We start from the raw sequence: 27,484 nt of genomic DNA, 5'->3' as shown, positions 1-27,484 counted from the left end.
GGCGGCGGGCGGCGCAGGCGCCCTGGGGGCGGCGCTGACAGGCGGCTGCATGGTGCCCGCCGCCCCTCCGCCGCCGATGCGCTGAGGCCGCGCCGGGCCGGGGGAGCCGGCGGCGTAGGGCCCGCACTGCCGGCTCCCCAGCATGGCGAGCTACCTGCCCCCCTGCGTGATAGACGGAGGCACCGGGTGAGTGCGGGGAGCGGCGGGACCGGCACTGCCAGTCCCCTTTCGGGGGGGGGAGAGGGAGGGAGGTGTGTCTCCGCCCTGCCGGCGGGGCCCTCAGCGGGGAGTCCCGTCCTCCCTCATGGGCCCGGGCTCCTGCCTTGTGTCCCGGCCCCCTCTCGGCCGGGGCAGGAGGGTTGGCGTTCCCCCGGGCCCCTCCGCCGGGTACCCCCCCCCCCCTCCTCCTCCTCCTCCTCCTCCTGCCCTTCCTCCCCGCCGGGAGCTTGGAGCGGGGCGGTCCTGCCGTGCCCCAGTCGTGTGCTCCGGGCAGGCCGCGCTCCTCGGGGATGCGGGGGTCTCCATGTGCCCTCTCCTCCTCTTCAGTCCAATTCGTGTTCACGTTCTCTGACTGTAAACTCTTGAGTGATTCAAATGCTGACGTTGGGGATGGCTTATTTCAAATGACTGCCTGGAGAGAGGGGACCCATCTGGAGTACTGTGTGCAGTTCTGGGCTCCCCACTTCAAGAAAGGTGAGGAGCCACTGGAGAGAGAGTCCAGCGGGGGGCTACGAGGATGGTGAGGGGACTGGAGCATCTCTCCTACGAGGAAAGGCTGAGGGAGCTGGGCTTGTTCAGCCTGAAGAAGAGAAGGCTGCGAGGGGACCGTATAAATGCCTATAAATATCTGAAGGGTGGGTGTCAGGAGGACGGGGCCAAACTCTTTTCAGTGGTGCCCAGTGACAGGACAAGGGGCAATGGGCACAAACTGAGGCACAGGAAGTTCCGTCTGAACATGAGGAAGAACTTCTTCCCTCTGAGGGTGACAGAGCACTGGAACAGGCTGCCCAGGGAGGTGGTGGAGTCTCCTTCTCTGGAGATATTCAAGACCCACCTGGACGCAGTCCAGTGCAGCCTGCTGTAGGTGACCCTACTTCAGCAGGAGGGTTGGACTAGATGACCCACAGAGGTCCTTTGCAACCCCAAACATTCTGTGATTCTGTGACCCATGTTCTGTTTGCCTGGGAGCTACGCATCAGTGCTGTCTGTGGGCCAGAGGCAGGTGAGGGGTACTCAGCACAGCGCCTGGACCGTGGCTGCCTTGCCGGGTTGCGGCTGGTCGTGCCTCCAGCTGACCTGTGCATCTTCTTGAAGCTTTCCAGGTATCACCTCCAGCCAGCAATGAAATGAGGGCTGGCTGTCTTCTACTAGTGGTATTTCTTGGTCGTTAGGTCATCTCTTCTTCACCTTTGTCAAATCAGCGTGAGATTTGTTCTACAGTTAGCCAAACCACAAGTTTTGTAACTCAAGCCTTTGAAGGACTAATACGAATCTAAGTTGCAGAGGCTGTGTTCGGGAGGCATTTCAGGAACAGATCTTTCCTACCTGTCTGTGGCTAGAGAAGAGCCATTCATCATCTGATTGACCAGTTCTGCTGTGCCTTAGGAGTGGGAGGTGTCAGAGAGAGCTGTAATGAAGGTGATACTGAGTAGATGGTGTGCTTTTGCTAACATCTTTCCTTTGGCTGAACAGTTACCGACAGCTCTGAGGAGGAAAGGAGATGAGACACCGGTCCATGAGTAACTATTTAGCCAGTAACTTTACTTGTCGGGCTCTGCCTCAGTGTCACTGATTGCACTAATGTTTTGCAAGAATAGACTTTTCCTCTGCAGGGTATTTACAGCACTATTTTAATTTCTTTAATGCTTGAAAGTTACCTTTAGAATTTCTGGAACTGAGCCATCTTAAAAAAATCAAAGCCTGAACCAACCAAATAAAAAACCCCAATGCCCTAGATAACCAGAGGAAGAACTTTTCCGATGATGTGATATCAGACTGCCTTCTACTGAAAAAGTGTTTCTTATTTTGAAATACGTCTGTATTAAACTGTCACAAAACTTTTAGACCTCTCTTGTCCTGTTTCTGTTTATACGTTATCTTACCAGAAATCAGCTCTGTCTCCTCCGTGGGGAATAGTGGAGTCCACAGCTGGAAACTTTGGGAGTAGAACAGAGACCGAGTTCCATCTTGCCTGTAATTCTTCTTGTGCATTAGATACTCCTTGATAGTTTTCCAGGTTCTTTCTATTTATTTGCTGAAGGTTTTTTTAAATATCTGTCCTCCACAGAACTGTTGGCATTACAGGAATATTACTTGACAGTTTTGAAGAGTTTTTCAAGGAGAGAAGTGGGAGCTCTAGGTGGATCCTTTAAAAAGGCTACAGTATAAACTACAAAATCCAGAAAATGCATTAAATGCAATGTCTGTCTTTTGCAGGAGACCTCCTTTGCTCTCTGTGCAGTGATTCCAGTGCTGCGCTAGCAGTACAAATTGCTGACCAACAGTTGTACAAAATAAATAAGGATAGAAAATGGTTTATTGTGTCCTTTCAGAGAAATAATAATTTATGTAGAATTTCTAAAATTTATTTGCTGATTTCACGGGTGAAACTGATGGAATTTGTATGTGTGGATGTATATATCAGTTTGTTTCAGGAAGGTTTCGGATAGTCCCCAGATGACACAACTTTGCATTTCCATGCATCCAAATGATCTTAATTCATATGAGACCATAGGGCGTCTCTGGTGATGTGACTTCTACTTGACTTCGGTGCAGGGTGCTCAAATGTGGAAGACTTTTCAGCAATGAGATAACTTATTTCACATTCAGTCATCTTGCAAAATTCAAGAAGAAATGAGAGTCTGAACCAAAGCAGCCAGAAGAAGTAGCTTGACTCATTGGTACGCAGTCTCTGGAATTTTCCTCTGTGTGGGCTGAAAACCTTCTTATTGTTAGAATGAATCTACTTTGGGTTACAAGCTTCAAACAATTCATTCAAATTATTCATGAAAGGGCTTTCACATGAAACACTTGGAAGAGCATAGCGAAAAGGAAAAGGTGTATTCAGACATACACTTTGGAACATTATGTATGTAAAATACACTTTTCTGTGTAGTCTCTGGTGCTGAATGAGGTGCTTTGTCCAGGCAGTAATCCCTCTTCTTTTCGTGTAAGGGGATTTAAGAAGTCTGCTGTTGTTTTGTGCGTAAGGAGCCTGGTTTAATTTACTGTTGTTTGCAGCCATAGGCCTCAGTCCTGTAAAATACTGGAATTTCTCTAAAAAAAGCAAAAACAGGTGTGTAGAAAATACATGCAGACCTTCAGTGAGAAACATATTGTCACAGCAGGACAGGATAATGTTCCTTTTCTCTACTGGATAGATGACTTGAACTTTCTTTGTAAATAAAGAGTGAGCAGTTTGTGACAAAATTTTGGTGGTAATAATTTGCTGTCGTTTTTTCCATTAGTATTTGCAAATGACGTGTCCTACTTCAATTTTGCTGCACTACATTTTCATTTTCTTTGCGTGAGGTTTTCCTTGTGATCAGTTTACACATTGCTGTCAGTCCTGCTGTGGAGAAGGGCAGGCTATTTTTAGTTTCTTAGGACTACCAGGCCTTTTTCCTTCTGCTGTTTTAGTTAGCTTTAAACTTCATAACTAGCTTTATTAACTGGCATTTAGCTGTGGGACATCAGAACGCTAGTAGGTGGGTGTGTGAAACAAAGATGTCTTAAAATATATCTCTCCTCTTCAGTGTGTGCATTTGCAGACACTGAGGAATACTTCTGTTTTGGGTGTATTTTATTGAAGTCACTCCATTTTTCTTTTAGTAAAGAAAAATTACTTCAGCAAACTCTTCCTGACAAGCTAGAGGTAAATACTTGATTTCTGGGAGAAGTGAGCTGGACTTGTCTTAAAACTTGAAGCTTAGGGTGTTTTTTGTTCTTGGTGCTGGGCTATTAAAGATAGCTGGAACCTCAGAACATGTTATGTTTTCCCCCTCTTACTGTATTTCTGATGCTAAATGAGTTGCTTTAGCCAAATATTACCTCTGCTCTTTACATCTGACACTTGTGAACAGGCGTTACTGTGATTGCTTTTCTGGATCTAAGGGGCCTGGGTTAATTAACTGTTCTTTGTAATCACAGGCTTCAGTCCTGTAAACTCTCTCTCAAAAAAAAAAAAAAGCTATGGCTCTAATGTACAGTTTATTCTTATGTGGCTGCTCATGCTCTTGGGTAAATTGAGCAGACATAACAGATTTTTTTGTTTTGTTTTGCTATTTCTCCTTCATCCCTTCTTTCTTCGTTCCCATTCCTTCATCACATCCTCCTTAATCTCAAAAATGCCTTTCCACATCTTTATGGAGACCTTGTGTTGCGAGTTTCTCAGGCATGTTCGTAAGAATGACAGTGCAGTCTCTTCATGGCAGCATCACATCACAGGTGTTCTGGCAGTAATAACTGTTAGTCATTTAGTGTTGAGCTGTCTGAGAAAGTCTTCTCTTTACAGAGGCTATTTTTTGTTTGTTTATAGGACTTAATAAAGCATTTGGCTGTTTTCAGTTACTTCATACCTATCTCTTCAGAGCTTTTTTGTGGATTTAACATATTGTTTTGAAGATCTGGACCAAAAAGCAATAGAAATTGAGGAAATGCTAAAATCTTCACAGCTGGGCTTTGGTCTTTTGCATCCTTGTCCAGAGAAAAAAATTGGATGTCTTGGATTTTGAGATAGATAAAGCAACTGCCCGAGTTTGTGATTTAGCTGCCTAAATTATGTTTTTCTCCTGCTTTAGTAAGAATTTTTCAAAATACATCCTCACTCTTTAAAATGGTTGAAGGTGCAGTATCTACTTCCAAGTTTGGTCCATTTGTACATCTTTGCAGTCATATTTTATGTAAGTTTTTCCATTTTTTTCATGGTAGGACCTCAGAAGAGAAGGGGGTTAGGACTTACCATTCCTCTAGCAGCAGCTAGTGAAACTGATCTGTGTACGAACTGATCACCTGGGAAAAACAGGATGTACTGGAGAAGATCTTTATTTTTAGAAACTGCTTGTTTCAACAATGTATAGTTTTTCAGATTTTTTTATATGAGTAGTCCCTTCAAATCCCCGTGCATAAAATAGCCGTAGTCTGTGGGATTGATTTTCTGCTAATCTTTAATGCAGTCTCCAGTATCCCACATTCTGGAGAGTTTCCAGTAGGTTCCTATCTCACTGGCAATAAATCTACTAATTTTAATGAAATTAAGTTGCAGTACTGATTATCTACGTTCCCTACAGCTGTCTGTGTAATTTACAGATCACAAGACCTTGCATTGCCATTAGTCTGCTAGGCTGTAGCTCAGGAGAAAGAAAACCATGTTTTTGATGCTTAAATATTCATTGGAGAAAGGACTGGAGACCAGGTAACCTCTCTAACTGACAAAGTCCAGAGCCTTTCAGGTCAATGAATATTTAAATATCTTGTATAAAAGGGAACAGTCTCTGTAGGAACTCCTGGAAGTGGGTCATCCAAAGGCTTTAATGTACTCTTGGGTATGGCTCTGGAAGGTGGAATGTGTTAGGGTCCTGCTGGGGCCAAGTCTGCCGTGTCCTGAGTGAACAGGCGACTGGAGAAGAAAGTGCAGCAGAACTGCATCATCTCTTTTCCTTCTCTTACTCGGTGGTTTTGAGAGTAGTTTGAGTTTCCCTTCTGTTTGGTTTTGTCAAAACACTTGAAATACAGCCACTTGTTTGATACTAAATAGATTTTTGTTTTTTTAAACAGCATTTTTTTTTTCACTTCCTCGCTTCAGCATTGAACTGAGAATTTAGTTATTCTCATAGTTCTAGTATTTATCCTTCACGGGTTAATGACATGCAAAAGAATCCTTCCAGATATTATCTTCTCTGAGATGTGTTCTTTGATGAGAACTATTTTTTTCACTGATACTGAGAAATAAGCTTATCCTGTAGTTTTAACTGGGGTTAATTCATCCAGTGAAAAAAAAAATCTGTAAAATACTGAGCTATGAGCTTTTGGTAACTTTATAAGTTACTCTAGTAGGAATATCTGATCCCTACTTGAGAGGGAAGGTAATGCTATTGCAGACTGACAGCCTAAGTAGACTTTTAGAGGGTGTTTTCTTTTTAATACTGTGAGCGGATGTGAGTTTAGCGTGTGTGTAGAGGGTGGAAAGATGGGAAACTGAACTTGCCTCTCGCCAGAGTTCACTTTCAGAAATGAGTTGTGGTTATATTACAGGAAGCTTTAGTTTAATATATTTTTATATATATGCACACACACACATATATAAAATTGTGTAAAAAGTATATATACATACTTACATGCTTACGTATATGTGTATATATTGACTTTGGTTTTTGTCACTGGGGCTTGAAGGGCTGTTTTCATGAGGTTTCTGCCTGATAGTCGTTTGTAATTCTTAGAACCAGGACTCTTGAATCAAAAAATGGTTTCCTTGGTCATCACTGTGTGCATTTGAGCAAAACTCATTTCAGAAGGAGAAACAAAGAGGAAGTATCCTGTAATGTGTCTTAAATCCCAGGGTTGTTGCTGTTGCTTGTTTTGTTTTAGCAATATTCCCTAGGTAGGCCTCATTCTAAAATGTAAAGAAACTATGCAATAATAGTAATAAAAAGAATTATACTAACAATGGCCTGCTTTACATATCAGTCTAATGTTCTGATTATATTTTTTGAGAGCCATGGAAAGTATGCATAAACATTTTGGATTAGACTGAAAGCATATGCCCATGTAATGATGTTTAAAAATATAACAAACCCTTGCCCCCAAAACACAGTCCTTGTCTTTTTAGCCTTGGGAAAAATGCCTTTTTTAACTATTATTTGAAGTCTGTTGAAGCCATAGCTTTGAAGAGATGTTGAAAATATAATATTTAAATTCCAAGGTTATTGCTAATTCAGTCTTGATTTAATTCCTTTATCTAACCAAACTGACTCTTAATGAGTGTTTTTATACCAAATACTCCATAAAGGGGAACTTACTGTTTAAGCTGAAAAAGCAACCCTCAGCTTTAGTGATGGCATAATATTGTTTGCAAATATTGAGAGTGGGTTGTACACAAAGACCCTAAATTCACTTTGGTACCTAGATTGTGATTGGTCTCATTTAAGAATGTTGTGGCTTTAGGTTTTTTTGGTAAAAATGGATATGAATAATTCTAATTTCCCTCAAATCATGCTATTATTGTACTTGTATTCTAATCTACTGACAATATTAGAGAAAGACTTCAATCTCTGCAACCATTCAATTCATTTTGTTGGTGGTGGTTTTTTTTTTTTTTTTCCTTTGGAAACTGCTTCTGAATTATTCCTCCCTCAGGAATTAGAGCTGTTTTTCATAGTCTGGGTTGTTAATTATTTCAGGTCTTTAGCAGCTAGAACTAGCTTGCAGCCAGTAACACTGTGCAGAGATGTTAGGTTTTGCGTAAAAATTCCTTTTCTTTTTTTTTTTTTCCCTTTAACAAGTAAAGGATCAAGACAAAAAAGAAACTTGTTAAAATAGATATTGTATGTGTACTGAAAGAGACGGACAGTGCTTCATACCATCTGCTGCCCATCTCTAAAGCATTTTATCAATGCATGCTTAGTTTGATGTAGTAAGTGTATATTACCACGCACAAATGCTGTACCTGTGACAGTGAGTGGCTTGTGCAAGGCATGAAAGGGAATTGTATGGGGGTTGTTCTGAACTGTGGTTTGTACTTAAGACACACTGTTTCTTTTTTTTTTTTTCTGTTTGACAATATTAAACAAATATGCAAAGTCTAATGACATCGTCGGTCAGAGTACGTTTCTGAAAGGTAAGATCTGCTCAGCCCTATTTTTACCGAAGGGTGGAATGTGGCCTGCCCATCTTTTGTCATAGCTGGTCAACAAGATGGAGAAGCAAGAGCTGAGTTTTCAGATTTCATAGTTCAGAAAAAACACTACCAAAATTTGTAAGCTGAAGGTGTCTAAAAAATAACCTAAAATATTTACCAGTTCTGAGTTTTCTTCTCAGCAGGATGACACTTGAAAGCATAACCCAGAAAATGTAGATGTGCTGTGCGATTGGTCTGCGCTTTAAGAAGGGTAGTGAGTTGAAAGTATTTTTTTTCCTTTTTTTAATATCTAAGTGCATCTAATGACCTTGTGATCATTCTTTTTCTAGGTATACGAAACTTGGCTATGCAGGAAATACAGAACCTCAGTTCATTATCCCATCATGTGAGTAATTTTTTGTCCCTCCAAACTCTAATGTACACCACTATCACTGAGCACTTTCATGAGTAAATGACGTGCTTTCCAACTCCCAGCTCAGCCTTCATAGTCTCTTGTCCATCTGGGAAGTGATACTCATTGCATTAGCATCTTTGGCTAGAGTGTAGCTAAACAGAACTCCTTGTTTGCAGTTAGCTCGGACTGTTGCTCATTAAATCAGCTCTTGGTTGCCATGACAAAGATGAAGAGAACTCCAGTCCAATTTCCTTTTTATCTCCATTATTTTTCTGCCAGGATTCTTGAGTAGACAGAATGCAATTTACCTCCTGTCTACCTGACACCATGGTTACTGCCCGGATAATCTGGAGAAGGCTTCCAATCAAATTAAGTACTAAAGTGCAGGTGGTGTCTGCCTTATTTACATTGTCTGGGACTGTAGACAGTTTAATATTCAAAAAAGTTGTTCTTATTAGGAAGTGTTCTTTTTGGGCATGTGTTTACCAATTAAAATGTTTTTGCCTGTTTAACATGCTTTTATGGAGTAGATTTACTCTTAATTTTTTTTGTGTTAAACTTGTTTAAAATGTTATACCTTTCTGGTGTTCTGGATTTTAATTGTTGTCTTAATGGTTTCTCTCAAATGCCATATATATAGTAGCACTGAGTATGTGTTTACATCTATAATGGCATCTATTATCTCATGGTTATCTCCAGTTATGTTAAACAGTGCCTTTTTGTGAAGTTCATCAATTAGCTACTTATTAATGCGTCTAGACTGTCTTGTAGCTACTAATGGTAGAAGACGTAAAGATAAGGAAATAACAAAGGTAATTGGGGGACAAAGAGGTGGAGAGATACGTGCTCTTTAGCAGATACAGCTGCAGTAGTGGTTATACTTTTACGATTTTAAGCGTTGTAAAAAATTAAAACCTAAGCTACTGGTAAAGAATTGTCTTGTTTTAAAGAAGTGTGGTAACAGGAGTTTCTTGTGGAGTTGTTTTAAGACCTATTCTATAAAACTATAAACTTGTTGGGCTTAGCTGTGTTTCCAAAAGAATTGTTTGCCTGTCAGTAATTTCTGGTGCTGATAGTATTTGGTGTGTTTATGGATGGATGTCTGTCTACTCTGCATTTTCTACTGTATGTTATTTAGATGCTGATTATGACCTATTAAAAGAAAACTGTATATAAATAAGGTTATGTTTCAAGAGTACTTTACTCAGGTTTTATTTATAGCTTGCCCCAGATTTGTTTTTTTTTGCTGCCTCATCTTCTTGCCTATAGCAGCCATCATCTAGTCATTTCAGTGATAGTTGCAGCCTGCTAATGGGAAGTTAAGTGTCTCCAAAGATTTCTCTGTAGCACTGCAAATTGATTTATCCCCTCCTTCCTTCTCACCAACCAGGATAATGACTCCAATACTTATTTTGGAAGTACATAGTTTGTTTTCTTTTCCTGTTCTCTTTCTCTTAATTCTCGGACTTGAAACTCAGAAAATCGTGTTGCTTACTGGCTTTAGGAGTATCTCTGGTGGAATGCTGTCTTTGCGCAGGTTTAGTGGCTGCTGTAGTCTGCAACAGAAGAAGTTTTAAAGATTTTCTCAGAGTTACTATTTACATTAATGAGGGATGGGTGAGTGGAATCCCGTGTGATGCGGTGAGAATGAAGTCTGCTATATTGGCTTGTCAATAGATTGCTCACTTAATTTCTGCTTTCTGGAAACTATGCTTTTTATGTACTAATTTTTATTTCTGGAGAAGAATCTTTATGTAAATAAATATTCATTACTTGATATTAAATGTTTTAATTTTGTTTTGATTTGTTTGGGTTTTGTTTTAAGGTATTGCAATCCGAGAATCAGCCAAAGTAGGTGACCAGGCTCAGAGGAGGGTGATGAAAGGCGTGGATGATCTGGATTTTTTCATAGGAGATGAAGCCATAGATAAACCTACCTATGCTACAAAGGTAAGCATTGAGTATTTTTAAGAAGTCTCTCCAAAATTTCACATTTTTATTATATAATGTTCTAGGACTTTTTGATAGCTGTTTAAAACATGTTTGTTTTTTTGTGAAGTATTTTTGTTGTTTTTTAAAAACTGCATAATTTCGTTCATGGATTTACCTTTTTTTAAATGTCTGTTTTACCTGGGCTGTCCTGTGTGATTGGTGCTTGAACCCTTGTGTAAATATCCATTGGTACAGTGCAACTGTTCAGTTTTCAAAGTTATGAGCTATTAAAATAGTCATATACACTGAATATTGAAATTCATGCTAAAAGTGTGTCCTCTTAACATGGCATCTGAACTGGGGAATGCGGTGGATACTTCTGCTTCAGGGAATGTCACAACTGTTTTGTTCAGGGCTGTCTTCAATGCAGCTTTTCTGTGAATCATACTTTCTATACCCCAGTAAAGGACTTCTTGTACTTACAGAATGTTACTGGCTTATGAATTATGTGGAAAAAATCATATTTTATACATCCTGCTGTATTAGTTAAATGTCAGTTGTGTTCTTAACATTGAACAAAATGTAAACATCATCCCTGCCAGAATTTTCATTGAAAAATGTATAGCCTATATGGTCTTTATTCCTTTCTGTAGATTGGAAGGCATATTGAAGTCAAGTATGATTTTCAACCTAATAAATGATAAAATTGATACAAAAAGAGATTAAAGCACAGTGCCACAATAGAGCAACAGCAGTAGTAGGAGTAGAGTCTGGATTCTGGCTTCTAGTTCTGCAAGACGGAATCGCAATTTGAAGTACCTGGGAGTAGGAGATAGCTTCAAATAGTGCCTCTAAATTAGAGTGGAGGATTTGATAAGGTAACCGTGAGATGATGTGTTTTCATTTTTTCAGATGATGTGAGGGTTTGGGGGCTTAGACGGTTCCAGTGGTTGGGCTTGTTTATCCTTGTATGGTCTGGGGTGTTGACATGTTTTCTTGCTTTAGTGGCCTATACGACATGGTATTGTTGAAGACTGGGACCTCATGGAGAGGTTCATGGAGCAGGTCATTTTTAAATACCTACGAGCTGAACCCGAGGATCACTATTTTTTAATGGTGAGTTAGTGAGACAGGGTAAGAAAATATTTTTGTAGGAGGAAAACTAAATAATGTTTCAAGCACAAGTAGCTCTGTTGGAGGATTTTTCTCTGTATCTCTCTTATTTCTTCAGCAACTGATGCGGGGGGTAGGGGAAGAGGAAAGCTGCATTGTAACAAAATTCTGTTCATTTTGTGATGCAGGCTACTTCAGGTTGGATTTTGTTTTTGAAATGCTTCAATCAGTTTAAATTCTGTTTGAAATTTTCTATTTTGAGTGCACTGTGAATTTTAGAAGTTTGATTACCATACTGAGCTAATCAATACGTGAACCATTAGGACTCTATTGAGGTGCTTTTTCAAAACTCTTTTTTTGCAGACAGAGCCTCCGCTGAACACACCAGAAAATAGAGAGTATCTTGCAGAAATCATGTTTGAATCATTTAACATACCAGGACTTTACATTGCTGTTCAGGTGAATAAAGTGAATAAATACTTCTAAAGTACAGTATAGCTGCCGTATGTATAGTCTTCTCTATGCACGTGTCTACAATGTTTGAAATGGTATTTTCTGACACCGTAAATTAGCACACTCTGCCTGCCTCTAAATATAAACTTTTTCTCATGTAGGCAGTGTTGGCCTTAGCTGCCTCTTGGACGTCACGGCAGGTTGGAGAACGGACTTTGACTGGAATTGTCATCGATAGTGGTGATGGAGTGACCCATGTCATTCCTGTGGTATGTAGCAGGATGCAGCTTGAAATTATCAGTGGTTTGGACAAGTATGGGGTTTGTTTCCTATAGGTTTAAATAAGAAGTGTCAAACTAAACTTTATTTTTAAATTTTTTTGTGTTGCTTGATTGCTTGAGATTTTTTTCCTCCCTTATGATTGTTTTGAAAAGTATTTTTTTTGTTACGTGAACTTATTTATGCAAGTGATTTAGCTTGTGTACTACAGGAAGGTCACAGTAAGGAATCGTCAGGCCATCTTTTAAAGGCTGTTTCTGTGTTAAACTTTGTCTTCTGTCACTGTGATGCCTCAGTTCTGTTTCATGTGGTTTTGGATCTCCTGCATGAGACCGGTGTCTGACAAGATATCTCCTGACTTTTGATGTTCTGCATTTTGATTGTTTAGTATAGCTGACAACGTATGCTTTTTATATGATTTTATGGTATTTTAGCAGTTAGTGAACTCTGCTTGCGTGGAAACAACTACAAGCTTGTATAAATGCATGTTCATATACATGGTTGATCTCAAACGGCTGAAGTTAGGGTGTGCACGCTGACATCTGTTCTATTGATGTCATTGCGTGTATTTCTGAAGCATACAGTATGCTTGAATGATCAGTTATTTTATAAATGAAAATTTGATAAATTCGATTCCCTGTAACTTCATCTTGCATTTTGGTATTAACCTAGTCTTCTTAGTATTTGCTTCATATGGGAAATGCTGGGAAAAAAATGAGCATTTACTATGTGGATCTCTGAAAAATATAAAAAAAAAAAAAAAGGCAAGAGAAGAAACAATGTTGTCTCAGCAATACCACTGTTTTCAGTAAATGCATCCTGACAAAAATTCAGCAAATATTTATTGTTTTTTATTGTGCTTATTGTTAGATACTGCTTAATTTGTTTTTTCTTGTCTGAGTATTTGAAAAAATTTTATACTTTTTCCTCTTAATTTTTCACTGTCAAACAGGTCATGAGTGGTCTGTTTATATTACTCTTGCTTTTCAGATTATGCCTAAAAGGAACCATCTGACCAGACTTTGTCTTCTAATGTGTGCAAGATTTTTTTTGTGTATCAGTTGTGTATCTATTAGATAATCAATATCTGTTTGTATATGGTAATCAACGTCTTTTAAATAAAAATAATATCCACTTTGGAGTAGGTTGCACATCTTTATAGTATTTTAACAGTTTCAAAATTTTACTTGTATTTAAAAATCAAAACAAAATATTGTAAAAATGAATGTTAGTTTTGCTGTTAATTATTGATACACAGTAGGTTTTTCCCTAAATATTTCTCGTCCTCTCCTCCTACATAGGCAGAAGGCTATGTAATTGGAAGTTGCATCAAACATATTCCTATTGCAGGTAGAGATATTACTTACTTTATTCAACAACTCCTAAGGGAAAGGGAGGTGGGAATTCCTCCTGAACAGTCTCTGGAGACAGCAAAAGCCATAAAGGTACACCCTTCTTTATCACTTAATAGATAAATAAAACTCTTTGAGCTAGTTTCTTGGCTTTAACAAGTTGCCAGTGGCGCTCTTAAAAATGCAAATGTAGGCAGTGTGCTGTAATTACACAAGCTTCTGGTGGTTTATCCGATCAAGTGCGGGGGAAGGAGAAAGAGGAAGAGAATCTTCGTGCTAGACTGTTTGGAGCGAATATGTTCCGCAGATTAAATCAGTGTGTTAAGCTTGAGATTTGTTTAAAATTTGCTTTTTTAATTTAATAACAAAATAAATGTATGCGATGTCAGGAGGGTGATTGCGTGGGTCTGATCTTGCGACGAGAGCTCGCTGTTGAACTTCTGTGCTGTCACAGACAGAAAGGTGGTGAGGTTTTGGTTCCGAGAGAGACTGACCCGGCGGAGCCAGGGCCCCTGTCCCCTGGGCTGGAGGCCTCGGCGGCCCTGTGGGTGGGAGCCTCTTGCACAGCCCCGCCTGTGGGAACGCTCATGTGTCTTTGTTTTCTGACTCTGTTATACTTAAGTTCAATGACGGAATAAGTATTTTGGTGGGTTTTTAACTCGTGGGATTTCTTGACAGGAGAAATACTGTTACATTTGCCCTGACATAGTGAAAGAGTTTGCCAAGTACGATGGAGACCCTCGGAAATGGATCAAGCAGTACACTGGCATCAACGCCATCAACAAAACCAAGTTTGTTATAGATGTCGGTTACGAAAGGTTCCTCGGACCTGAGATTTTCTTTCACCCCGAGGTGAGGACGGGCCCCGGCCGCCGGGAGCTGCGGAGCGGCGGGCGGGCGGGCGGGGCGGGGCGGGCGGCGCTGCCGTTCGCGGTGCCCGGGCGCCATCCCGTGGCGGCCAGGCCCTGCCTGCGGGCCCGGCGCCGCTCCCCGGGCCCGGGCATGGCAAAACCCGAGCACAGCGGGCCATTGTTTTTCTCATGTTCACTGTTACGTATAAAACATTCTGTTTCTTTAACGGCAATCAAAAATTTAGAAGAAGTTGTTTGAATGTACAGATTTTTATATAATATTTTCCTTCCCTTTTTCAGCATTGGTTTAAACCAATATGCCTTGATACTGTGTATTTGATTAGATTGCCAGTCACTTTGGGTGCTGCTCAGCTTGGTAGCGTTCTACTGATAGTATTTAAAATCTTGGACATAGAGTTTTGATACCGAATCAATTTGTAAAGCACAGATGCTAAGTTTGTCCTTGAGGGAAGTCCGTTGAGATCTTTGTTGGTGTGGCTGTAAGCGGCATGTACAGTTCTGGGAAACATTACAGTGCCTGGTCTGTCTGGGTTTTCGTAGCTTGCTGTGACTGAGCTTCGGGATATTGTGATACTATGGGAGAGGAATGAGTCAAGTTTTAACATGTTACAGCATTGCAGAGAGGGTCCTCTCCATTCCTGTGCACTCCGTTGAGTTTATTGCAGGCACCCATAACCTGTGATACTATTAAAAAATTTAATCAAGGACCATAGTAACACTGGTGCAGTTTCCCTCTGTCTACTCTCTTCCTATCAGAAGAATATGAAAAAAAATTCCAGTCTTAATATCTTTGTGGTCAGTTTGTAGCCATCTGATCTTGTGATCTTGTGCCGACGTTAAACCTGTGGGCTAAATAGTTTATCCTCCCTGCTGTTTACCAATGTGATCTTACAGAGAGGCATTGAATCCCACGTCAGACATCATTTTAATGGCTCCTCTTTCTGTAGTCCCTTTAAAGCCTGTTAGGAGCAGGATAAAGGACTAATTTCCATTTTCTTCATTTCTTGGTAGTTTCTTGGCTCTATATTGAAAAAATACTGAACTGACTTTCTAGACAAGAAAAACACACTAGATGATACGTACTGCATCCAAAGAGAAGTTCTCGCTGGACTTCATTAACTCCACACTTCAAAGGGTATCAAATTAGCTAGGTAAAAGCTGCCTTTGGTAAAGCTCTCTTGTAATCTTTTCCTGTTTTCACTTTATAAAATTTGTTCTGAAGTCTTTAATACTCTTGAAGTTAGGCTTTGGGATTTGTAGTTATCCAGATTATTTCTCCACTTCTTAAATTAGATATTTTACTTGCTATTTTCCAACCATATGGTATTTGGTAGCAGACCACAATTTCACATGTCAGTTCTCTTGTCCCTGTTCTGGAAGCATGTTATACTCTGCTTTGGATGTCATAACTCTCATTTCTACTTACTCCTTTTGCCCTGCTGTTTTATCAACCTCTTATGGAGAGCTTGGGAGAAGTTTTCAGGCTGTAGTTCATTCAGATGAGAACTCTCTGTATGAAGCAACACTGCTTCTTTCTTCTCTTTTAATTTATGTGGCTTCATGTGTTAGCTTCTTGCATGATTAATTCTTACCATGGAAATTAGCTTGAATCCTTGGTGATTTTTTCACATCATTCTTATGGCTCCTGATCTCCAAGCCAACTTCCTTTGCTAATTTCTCTTTCACTTCAGTGTATACTTGTTGTGTTTTGGCTCTTGTTATTCATCCAGTTAGACACTTATCTTGTTTAGGATGTAAATCCCAAATAGTTTCCACACTTTTGGGATAGTTTTAAAGTTATATAATAATATGCATAATAATATATTATTATAGATATCAGTAATTCATTTAATTTCTCAAAGTTTAATCTCTGAAAGTGCAAAACCTAAGGTATGAACTGTTCTTTTTTTTTTTTAAAGTTCATCTTAAGTTTTAAGTGGAAAATTGCCACTAGTCCAAGAAGGTTTTCTAGCATTAGCAACTCTGACTCCCTAGTATTTATAAATGCAGAAATTTACATTAGCACTGTATTGATGTTTGCGTTGATGGAGACTTGCACTAAAGACCTTGCAGTATTTGTGCCTTTTTGAATATTAGAGATTTTGTGTGCTTGGAAAAAAAATCTGACTTTTTGGTAGGAATTTAACATAAGCATTTCAGTAGGAATAAAAATTTTTTACAGGGGAACATTCTATTTTTCACTGGTATTTTGATTTCACTTAAAAGGAAAAGCAGGACCACACTGCACAGCAACAGTATGTTTAGTATTGCAGGAGAACTCAAACTCATGTCACATGCAATAGTAGGTCCATAGTGCATAAATTGTAAACAGTGAATTTATGACCAAAGAAGAGAATCTGGATTTCTCAGCAGAAAAATGAATTTTCATTTCCTTTGTACAGAAGTGGGTTTGTTATAATGTAGAATAATTAGTGAGCAGGAGTAATACTGACTTTGGTTCCCATCCATCCTCTTTAAGAGTGCTATTACAAAATCTCTCTGCAGCCTCATTTCTGCCTTTTTTTTTCTCCATTCTTGGAATGAAAAATCTAATGCCTGTTCTATTTCATTTTAGTTCGCTAATCCTGATTTTATGGAATCCATTTCGGATGTAGTTGATGAAGTTATACAGAACTGTCCCATTGATGTCCGGCGTCCATTATATAAGGTATGGTCTTTTTATTGTAAGAGGAACTTAATTTACTTGAAGACTAAATACAGCAGCATCATCATAAAGCATATACGTAGCTACTACTTTCCCCACTATGAGAAATGTGAACTTTGAATAGGAGTGAAGTTAAACAAAGTGCCACATCTGAATGAAGACTACCTGACATTTCTGCTTTTTATTTTTTGAAAGAAGGTTTATCTGTAACAGCGGCTTGATACATAAGTAAGTATTGTCCCTGAGGAACTGAGACAGAGGGGTGTTATTTGTATCTGGCATTTGTAGTGTGGATTCTTGTGCACAAAGGTCTTTGGCTTTTGCCTGTTTTAAGGGCTATGTCATGGTCTTGCCCTTCTCACTCTCCTCCGCCCCCTGCTTTATTAAGCAGTGGTTTCAAATACATATATTTTTTTTTCATAGTCTTCACTTGTGTCTGCCTGTTGTCTGCATTTTTAGCCAGATACTGAACCCGATATTAAAGTGCATGAATCACAGAATTGCAGAATAGTAGGGGTTGGAAGGGACCTCTGTGGGTCATCTAGTCCAACCCCCCAAAGAAGACTTGAAATCTTTTAGGAGACAATAACTAGGCCTGGTTAAACTTGCCCAGGGTGTAGTCCAGAGAGTACTTGCAGTCACTGTTTGTTTAAGAAATGAAAAGGAAGGTATTGACAGGCATAGCCTATGGCAAGCTCTCTCTGTATTGGCAGCACATCTTATGCTTCCTAGTTGTTTTCTGCTTGTGCAGCAGCAGTGCTCTATTGGAAATAACAGCGTAAAGTAATAGCATGGAGAGGTTTGCGTGCTCGTGTAAAAGGTGTTAGTTTCCTCGCTTATTAGAATGAACGTTAAGTTCCAACTAGGTTGTATCTCGGGGTAGTTCATAACTACTAAAACTTTTCAGTCTGCTTTACTTGTCTAGTAAACGTACTCTGTAACCTATCATGAGACATAGTGCTTCAGAGCAAATTTGGGGAGCAGGATAAAATGGGAAGTTAAACTACTTAACAGGCTCATTATGTGAAGTGAATTTTGCAGTAGATGTCTTCAATGGCTTCAAGCTTAGGTGTGTTGCAGAAGGTTTGAGGAGACCCTTAATATCTGATTGTGCTTAGGGGCTGTGCCTTTTTCCTGAAAGATCAAAGCTGCTGTAGAGCAATAGCTTCATTGCTTGGTAGGGTTGAGATTAGTACTGACTTCTGGAAAGTGATATTTAAAAATTGAGGTTGTTACTCTTTCCTCACCATAATCAGCAGGCAAATAACTTTCCGTTGCCACTGATTGAAACTTTGATTTTCCATTTTCTGTTTTTCATTATACTTGCTTAATTAAAACAATGTTACACAATTACCTATTGAATGTAATGGTAGATATCAGTAGTTATTAATGCCAATAGTTACTATGTTCTTTAAGCAAGGTCACTGCAAGGGGATGAACATCTCTGTTCTCATTGTTTGAAATGGTGTATAGGTGCAGAAATCCACTCATACTTTCTGCTAGTCTGGTTTATCAATTTCATTTGTCCACAGTGCTGCGTGGTGGCCAGCCAAGGCCCTGTGCTTTGGAGCCAGGTTTCCATCAAATGTATTTGGTTTCTTCCCCAGTGTTCATGCAGAAAGTATCTGCAGGTACCCTTCTTGCAGGTTACATGTGGTGCGTAGCCTTTGAAGCATTGTTTCACCATAGGATGTCAAAAGATGGGTTGTATTTCTCTTTTTTTTAGATTTATTGCCAGTATCCCTGTTTCCCAGTCAGATCAGCGTCTCTCTTATGAGGTGGTGATCTTACCTTATGTTGAAGTTTGGACGAGCAGGACCTTCATAAGACTGACTTCTTCAGCCAGATTCCATAGTCTGTAACTTTTCAATACCAAGCACAAACGTTCTTTCACATGTGATGAAGTCTTTTTAATAGTATAATGGTTGCCAGCAGTCCACTTTTTTAATTCTCATGATTACACCATCTTAATGTGATTGCTTGGAAGAATTGATTTATATTCTTATTCCGTGTCTGTCTGTATCACTAACACAGAGTTGAGAGTTCTGGATTGCTTGGGGTGGGCTGCTTTCTGCTAAAATGGAACAAGGTAGGTAGACTGCTGGGTTGGGAACCAGGGGACTTGCACTGAAATTTGAAGAAATAAGGTGGATTTCTTTTTTTTTTTTTTTTTTTAACAAACCCAAATCTTTAGAAGGTGGAATGAAATTTAAAGTGAGTGCTCAGGTGAAATGACAGGGGAGTAATTTTGGATCTTACCACGTGCCTGAAATAATCTGGCATCCTTGCTATGTTGATCATTCCTGTGTGGTGAATTCCACTGAAAAATGACCAATCCTGCAAGCAGCTAGAAATACGATCGTGCGGCGCAGTGAGGCATTGCATCACCCTTGGAGTTCTTTGGGAAGGACGGTGTATAGTTCGTCTAGTTCTATTTATTTTTTTTGAGAATTCTTCAGCTTCTTTTTTTCTTAAATTGTTCCACAATCTTGCCTTATACTTATCTCATATATATACATATATATATATGTAGATAGTATAACTGATACCTCAGAAAGGCAGAGAAATTAGAGGGAGAGAGTAGTAGCGTGATGGGGAGTATGGTCTGCAGAAAAACGCGGTCCTTCCCCTCAGCTTTCAGGTTGCTATGAATGTACTGCTAAACGCGGTGTAACTAGCGCACACTCAGCTTGCATCAGTGGTATAGCCAGAACAGATGCTAGTGTTGGATGTTTTCGATACTAATTGCTATTTAAAAATCTGTTTGCAGCCTGAAAATGCTCTGAAACTTGTTTTAACATTTGTCAGGGGATGAGTTTTGCCACTTAATGTTAAAAAAGAGCAGCTGAATTTAACAATTGCCTAGTGGATATAGTTCTAATGACTTTAAAGGTGGACAAAGGGCTTTCAGAAGTTTTAAAAACTGCTTGATATTCTAATAAACAGTATTTTTTGTTAGTAACAGGTTCAGAAACTGTCACTCTTACTTCACACTCTACTTCATCTTCCTTTTTCCCTATCCACAGTCTCTCCCCAGATATTTCCAGAGTTGAGATGGTAACAGGAGATGAGAACATTATTGACAGTTCTGAGGTCTGTGCCTTCTCCCAGCAGAAAGGGTATAAGCGTAGGGTCGTTGGCTGTCCCCACAACTGATTTCTTTCAACTTTCTCTGCTGTGTTTTTGGCACAAATATATGGATGAAAGAATTCAAGAGAAGTGACACCTGAACCTAGGTAAATTCTGTCAGAAATAGCTCTGAAAGATCCTAGCCAAGCACGTTTAAATGTTTGTGATTCAAATCACGATGGATCAAGTTGTAAGATCCTTGACCTCAAACTTGTAAGTTAGCTTCTCAAGCTGAAAACTTTGCGTGAGGTGGGGACTGGAGTGTATTGGCAAATGTGGTGTTCTATTGTTGATAAATCATCCACGTTTTCAGGGGAAATGCAGGTGCATGGAGACAGGATTTTAATGATACTGGCTTTTTTTATTAGAGACTATGACTTTTTAGCTGGGCATGCGGCTGTTGTGGACAATAATGAACTTGAGCTTGCTGATGCAGTTAAGATTTGGACTGCACTTGTATCGGCGTTCTCTCTGAAGGTTAAACTGTTTGCTGCCCAGGTCATAATGAACCATCCTCAAAGCCTGGTGAGATCTGGGGTGTGAGAGGCTAAAGGGGCAGTGGACATCTCCCTCATGTCACTTCTAACTTGCACTGTGGGTGAATATTTTGTGTGAGAACAGCCACACGTGTGCTGCGTGGTGTGTAGATGGCGCTGTCAGACTGTGGCACGGCGGCCGGCTGTGTCAGGGTTCAGCGGCCGGCTGCGACAGTGCCCAGTTTATTTGCGATATCAACCCTATTCTTCCCTTTCCTCTCCGAAATTGTAGGTATCCTCAGATGACTGGATGGGGTTCAACTGACTTTTGCTTATCTGTGCTTCAGCAGAATGGCAATGTTTGCTATTGATCATTAAGTACAGAGTGCGAAGGCTCTGTGGAGACACGGCCAGGCCAATAGAGCTGCATCATATTGGCACTGGTGATAAGACATGGGAAAGGAGAGGTATTCCTGCTACCTCATGTGGAAGCCCCAAGTGATTAACACTGTTAGCGTAGCACAGGACTAATGAGGAGAAGCCCAGTTTATTCCTGTCACAGCTGTAATTTAATTTATAACATTACCTGTGCTAGCTGGTTTAATGGTAGCTCAATACATCGGCAGTATTTTGTGGTTACTTTTGTGTCTGCGTGCAGGCATCTTTCTGCGGAACAGCGTGACCATAAGTCATGCTGAAATCTTTTGCTATTACTCGAACTGTTAAATTAACATGGAAAATAATAATTTAAAGAAACACAAACTGTTTCTTCACCATTAGAAGTCAAACTTAATTAAAAAGTAGTGTTTCTCACAATACATTTACTTCTTTGTAATATATTTGTTGTTTGACATGTATGGAAAGTATAAGTATTATACAGTGTTGGCAGATACTGCCCTGTAACTGAATTAAGAGGCATGTAGCTTAATTGATTCACTTGTCATGAAGTGCTTGGCTTAATAATTTTTATTAACAGTCATATATTGCTCTCAATACATGTCTCTGGCAGCATGGTGTCAAGTTAAACAACTTTAATTTAGGCTGTCATTTGGAAGGAGGGGAAACGTGGATGCAGTGTTGCAGTTCATATTTACCAGAACAGTGGGTGATTCTCAGCTTGGTGCTCCAAAATCTGAAGTGTCCAGCTGAGAGAGTGCTTACACTGTGTTGCAGGGTGCAGTAGGAAGATGCTCAAACCAGTTCAGCACCTGGTGTTTGGTAGCATTGAGTTCTGCAGAAAGTAATTTATTCTTTTGGAATTTTTAATGTAAACTTCATTTAAATAGAAATTTTCAGTTACAGTAACTGGGTTGTTGTGTTAGGTAGCTTCATATCTCTGCAGCACTGCACTGTATAGGCATAATATCAGAAATGGTATGGAGAGAAACTCAATGTCTGAGAGTTCATAAGAGAAATAAAGGGTGTGGATGAGAAGTGAGAAATCTCTTGCCTGCCCTCTGAGACGGATGGTGTTCACCCCCCCGTTTCCTTCCAGACATGGCCTGCTTTCATTATTTACTTGTGTGGTTCGCTTTTGCAGGTGTGTGGCAGGTCTTCAACCCTCTCTTCTGAAGGAGTACATTCTTTTGAAACAACTTACATTTTCAACCAGCTAGCTATAAAAGTAAAAATCATCTGGAGCTTTTTTCTGTCAGATGGTATGGTAATCAGTGTTAGCTGTGAAACCTGTGGTCTGCTTAGAGCTGTTAAACCTGCTGAAGTGTGTTTGAGCAGAGTAAGATCAGAAGAACTCTTGTATAGGGGAATCGACTGGAAACAGATACTTAAATCTGAACTCTCTTGATGTCTTTTTTCTGGGAGATCAGAGAATTACCAGACAGGCTGAAACCCAAACGTAACTAGTAAGCTTTCTCCACAGATGTGTTTAGCATGCTTCATTGTTATGTTTTTTCGTTAAGTAGTTACTGGAATTACTGTGGGGTGTTACACTCAGTTATTCTGGAGAAGGTATTTGCTCGGGAGGGGGAGTTTCTTGGTTGTGTTTTGGTTTTTTGGGGGGTTGGTGGTTTGTGTGTTTTATTTTTTTTATTCTTTTTTTTTTTTTAATCTGACAGGCTTTTCCCACCTTCTTTGGGTCCTTTGTAAATGTCGTGTGTGTTGTTTGAGGGGTGGGGAATGTGTATGGATTCTGCTTTCGATGTGAGTGAGGACTACCTGGCTTCTGGCCTCCTTGCAGAAGACCAACCTGCTGAGTTGTGATAGCTTGCTGAAGCCTGTACATGAACAGTCTTCTGTGAAAGAGTTAGTACAGATTTGGCCCAGTGCTGACAAGAAGTGCAGGGAGCAGGGGAACTATAACTGTATAAGTAACCATCTTATAATGGCAGCTGGTGTCACCTATTTACTTGTATCTGAACTGCTGCTTTGCCTGGCTTGTCCAGGTATGTGATAATGCGATGACACACCTTTTCAGCAGGTGTACCTTAGTGCTTCTGTTATGCTTGACCAGTATTGTTGTTAAACTTCTTTCAGTGTGTAGAAGTACTTGAATAATCATAATCTGAGGAAGATGTAACCTCTTAGCTTCCAACCCTGGAATGATAAAAGATCCTTCCAGTGTTACTGCTAAATCTGTCGTTGCGTGAGTTGGTCTCGGATGCATTCAAACAATTATTCTCAGGTGAAATCTATTTTTAGCAATAGGATTGTCCACTTTATGGAGTGTACTTGAAGTTTAATTTCCTTTGAATAGAATTATTGCTTTTGCAGTCTTCGCCAGCTTCATTATCTCCAGGTAGTATTTTCTGATGGCATCTTTTTAATTGCTATTCCATCACTCAGGTTGGTTGTTGTCTTTTTTTTTTTTTCCCCCATTAGCAGTTGCCTTTTCCCATGTGGCATGCGTGACCACTTTGAGACAAGGGAAGAGATGTACTTATGTATGGGGGAAGCAGGGGGAATCTCCCTCCTGCTTTAATTTTAGGACCAACTGTGGTTTCTGGCTCCTGCTTATACATATGGTTTCTTTACTCTTCTCTGTCCTCCTCTTTCTTTTGGGAAATGTTTCAGTAATGTTTTGGGGATGTGTGCTTTTGTAAGTACATCTGCCGTGTTATATACTCTTTTATACTGTAAATAATCTGGAGCTGTGAAGAAATGAGTTTTTCCTGCTGTAATGGTTTTTACAATGTGCAGAGATTTTTTTTCATGAAGAAGGAAACAGCTTTCTTCTCGCTTTGCAAGTTATAAACAAGATTTTCCATATTATCTTTTGCTTAAAATCCAAGCAGTTACTTCTGCACCCTGCAAGTGTGAACGCTTGTCCTTTGACTCTTCAGATCTGAGTGCAGACTTCCTGACTGAAAACAGAGGTTCAGGGATTCTTTCATTATGTGCACAGTCTTGGTCTGCAGTGTCAAAAACTATTACTGAGAGAGAATCCTGTGACCTGTGCATAATGAACTCTCAATCTCAGCTGAGTTCCTGGTGAACATGTGTCTAAGGCATATGAGTGGTTTTAGTATGCACTGGTTGGCACTTTGGTTGGCGGTGGCAGCAGTACACAGGGGCACACATGCAGTTTTGTCACATGGAGTTTGTTTTTCTGATTGTGAAATGCATTTTTGCTGGCATCACTGTTAATGTTCTAGGGTTCCTGTTTTGGATCCCCCTGCCTTTGAAATGACTTCTCTGTTAGTCTATGACCCCACAACATTATCAGAATTAAGGATTTGACACTCTCAAGCCTCTATTGAAAATCCAAGTAGAAGTCCAGGCTAAGAGGCTATTGGTTCTGCTCTGAAAACTAAGTAATACCAGGCAAGCAGATACAGAAAAGTGAAAGGCATTGTACCTTTCTCTGTACCGCAGTCCTCTTTGGAGCTGTGGTACCTTTCTGAAGACTCATTGGACTTGCTTGTTGCTATGTTTAGGAGTTTAACTCTTAAAAGAAAAAAAAAAATACTGAGTTCTAGATACAGCTTCTGGAAAGACACTAACAGTAATGTAACGAGGCTAGAGCCTTATTTGGCATCAGGGCTAAAACTGCTCTACTGTGAGCATCCCTGGGAAACTTTTTGATGTAGGCTCTGATTTCTGCTGCTCTGCAAGTGTAGGGTACTAGCTCACGATTTTAATGGCATCCTTCTCTTTTGCAATAATATATTGTACATAAAACTCTTCTTTAAAGGGGATAAAGAAAGTAGGAGACTGTGGACCTCCTGTGGAAATAGAGCAATGCTTAAGGTGTTCTGTGTAGCTTGTCAGCTTCCTAATGATGTTAAGATTCAAGTAGTCACTTCTGCAGTGTGTTGGCTTTTGGGAAACTTGCTTGAAGATGAATTTAAAGAATGTGTCTTTATTTTCTGCACAGAATGTGGTCCTCTCGGGAGGATCCACGATGTTCAGGGACTTTGGACGACGACTGCAAAGGGATTTGAAAAGAGTAGTGGATGCGAGATTGCGACTTAGTGAGGAGCTCAGTGGTGGTCGGATAAAAGTAAGTAAGAATTTCAGGTGCATTTATTACACACGTAGTGAAAGAAATAAAGTTCAGAATTTTCTCCTCACTAGTAAAAATGCCACGTTGTAAACTTAGTATATATATCTATGTGTTGTTAAACATATTGGTAGCCTTGCAATGCACGGCGTGTCTTTAAAGGAATCTAAAAGTTACTGTGAGCAGCCTCTAAGGGCGTTTCTGGTTTCCTTTCTAGGAGATATGTGATCTTACCAGTAGGCACGAGGGATTTAACTGTTGTGTCCTTCAGCATACTAATCATGGAAAGTCCTATGACTTGGTCTCCTAGGGAGCGTGGCAGACTGAGTAGTAAGTGTGAGGCAGTGATGTGAATGGAGAGGTGAAGATGTTTGGGTCTGAGCATTTTTATTTTGTAAGGATCTTGCCAGAAAATACAAACCAACTAAATATGAACTATTTTTTTCTTAGCCCAAACCAGTTGAAGTTCAAGTGATCACACATCACATGCAGCGTTACGCAGTTTGGTTCGGCGGTTCCATGCTGGCTTCAACAGTAAGTCTTTATGAAAATTGTTCTGAATTTGTTTTTTATTGCGTATTGTCTTCTGGTTACATTTTATTTGAGTACTAAGTTTTAGACCTTTTCATTGTGACAGCCTAAACTATGTCACATTCTGGAATCCTTACCCAACTTTTATCTCAGTAATGTTTGTACAGGGCAGGTGGGAGGCTTACTTGAGTAAAGATGTCATGGTTTGAGATAATTCTGAAGTATTTTTTGTATGATAGTTGCAATATAGTCCCTTTATTCTTGAAGTCAGCACTAGAGATTATTTTAGGACTTCAGGAATATAGGATCCAAATCAATGGTCTTAAACCCAAGACAGAAGCCAATGCAGGAAAATTGGAGCAATTCCTGTCTCCAGAGTGGGATTTCTTATTGCTGTTTTTAAAAGCAGTCTTTGGTCCAGATGATCTTTTATTGATCAGTTGTATTCATATCCTAATATTTCTAGTTTCATTCTATTTATAAAAAGTGATACCACATCATAAAGCTGTAATCTACGAGAATGTTAAGGCATTAGTTTATTTGTCAGTTTTTCTACTTGATATATTCTGATGCTTTTGAGTGGATTTGTTTTATATTTTCATAGCCAGAGTTTTTCCAAGTATGTCACACCAAGAAAGACTATGAAGAGTATGGTCCTAGTATTTGTCGTCATAATCCTGTTTTTGGAGTCATGTCATAATGCTCGTCTAATGGAAACAAGATCTCTGATACCTTGCTGGTGAAGAAACTCATGTAAAGCAGAGAAAGGGAGCAGATACTGTAAATACCGAAGCAAGTTATGGGTGTTTCTTGGAAGCATTTGGATCACCACTGTGCACTAAAGCACAACTTACAGCCCCAAGTCATTTCAGTAAAAGCCATTTCTCTGCTGACTACATTAAAGCCTATCTTTCTTCCTTCCTGAATGTGAGGTAGTTGACAATAGGTAAGTCTCGCTTTAGGAGGTTGTGCAAATACTACTGAAACTGAATCTAGAAGAATGAGGCAGTGTTTTACTGCTTGTGGAAAGATTTGAACGTTTCCCACTTGTGCCCTGATTCTGCAATCAAATCTTAGCAATGGAGCGCTAAATACCACATTGCCTTCAGGGGAGTTGGAATGGATGCAGGTACCTGCCCAGAAGGATTAGATTGCAGGATTGGGACTGTACTTTGTAAATGTAGGTTTTTCATATCATTTTGTATTCTATGATACTGATAAGGGTGATTGATGACTAGTTCTAAGCACGAACAGCTATCAACGTCATAGAGTGATGTTACGCATTTCCGGGTGTGAGGCATGTATTGGAGTTGTGCTGGTATTTTTTTTGGAAAAAAAAAAAAGCCATGTATGCTAGAAACTGATTTGTTCTTGTTTGGATGACACAAACTAAGTGATTTACAGTATTGTATGAAGTTTATTATAGCCACTGTTACTTTGTTTTGAATTTTCTGAAACTGTTTTATAGAAGATGATGTTTTGTTTTGTTGTTGGTGAGTGGTGGATGACACACGGGCCTTGCACCAGTGAAATAAAAGCTGTTAACATCTTTATGAATGTTTGTGGTAGTCATGATTTACGTACTCGTCCATTTTATTTCACAAGGTTAGCTTTCCATTTGTACATCAACATACGTGGAATCAACACTGGAGTTGGAAGGGACCTCTTGTGATTTTTGGTCCAGACTCCTGCTCAGTGCAGGGCTCACTTCAAAGTCAGGTCTGTTTTCTCAGGGGCAGTCAGATTTCTAGGAATGGAGGTTCCTCAGTGTCTCTGGCAACCTCTTCCAGGGCGTAACTACCCTCTTATGGGTGCATGTTCTTGTGTTGTGGATGGTGTCTGTTCTTCTGTGCTTTAAATCTAAATAGAGTAGGAAATCCTGCTTATTCTGTCTGTGCTGATATTTGTCTGGTCTCTGTCAGCAGAGGTTTTGTAACAGTTTGTGCAGCCTGAGAAGAATTTCGCAAGATGCAT

General features: G+C 39.8%; 1 protein-coding gene across 2 annotated transcripts; it reads left to right on the top strand.

The window, feature by feature from the left end:
- The first annotated feature begins 27 nt into the window (after positions 1-27).
- On the top strand, positions 28-27,063 carry ACTR3B (actin related protein 3B). Of its 2 annotated transcripts, none has more exons than XM_075419782.1 (12): positions 28-186; positions 8,185-8,240; positions 10,075-10,199; positions 11,187-11,297; positions 11,658-11,753; positions 11,909-12,016; positions 13,328-13,471; positions 14,057-14,230; positions 16,826-16,918; positions 24,854-24,979; positions 25,430-25,513; positions 26,119-27,063. In XM_075419782.1, exons 1-12 carry the CDS (start codon positions 143-145, stop codon positions 26,251-26,253), a joined length of 1,296 nt encoding a protein of 431 aa, XP_075275897.1. In that variant the 5' UTR covers positions 28-142; the 3' UTR covers positions 26,254-27,063. The 2 variants fall into 2 exon arrangements, with proteins under 2 accessions (XP_075275897.1, XP_075275896.1); XM_075419781.1 differs by having other exon boundaries at positions 26,115-27,063.
- The last annotated feature ends 421 nt before the right edge of the window (positions 27,064-27,484 follow it).

This window comes from Opisthocomus hoazin, chromosome 4, assembly GCF_030867145.1.
Source record: "Opisthocomus hoazin isolate bOpiHoa1 chromosome 4, bOpiHoa1.hap1, whole genome shotgun sequence".
NCBI lineage: Eukaryota > Metazoa > Chordata > Aves > Opisthocomiformes > Opisthocomidae > Opisthocomus > Opisthocomus hoazin.
Note: the sequence above shows the minus strand (reverse complement) of the source record. Positions and strands in the feature narration are given on the sequence as shown.

What these genes read in the sequence shown, in the direction of transcription:
- ACTR3B (XM_075419782.1), top strand. Translation starts at nt 143, where the DNA reads ATGGCGAGCTACCTGCCCCCCTGCGTGATAGACGGAGGCACCGG. An exon ending in GTGATAGACGGAGGCACCGG is followed by an intron (nt 187 to 8,184) that starts GTGAGTGCGGGG and finishes TTCTTTTTCTAG; the next exon opens with GTATACGAAACTTGGCTATG. An exon ending in TCCGGCGTCCATTATATAAG is followed by an intron (nt 16,919 to 24,853) that starts GTATGGTCTTTT and finishes TTTTCTGCACAG; the next exon opens with AATGTGGTCCTCTCGGGAGG.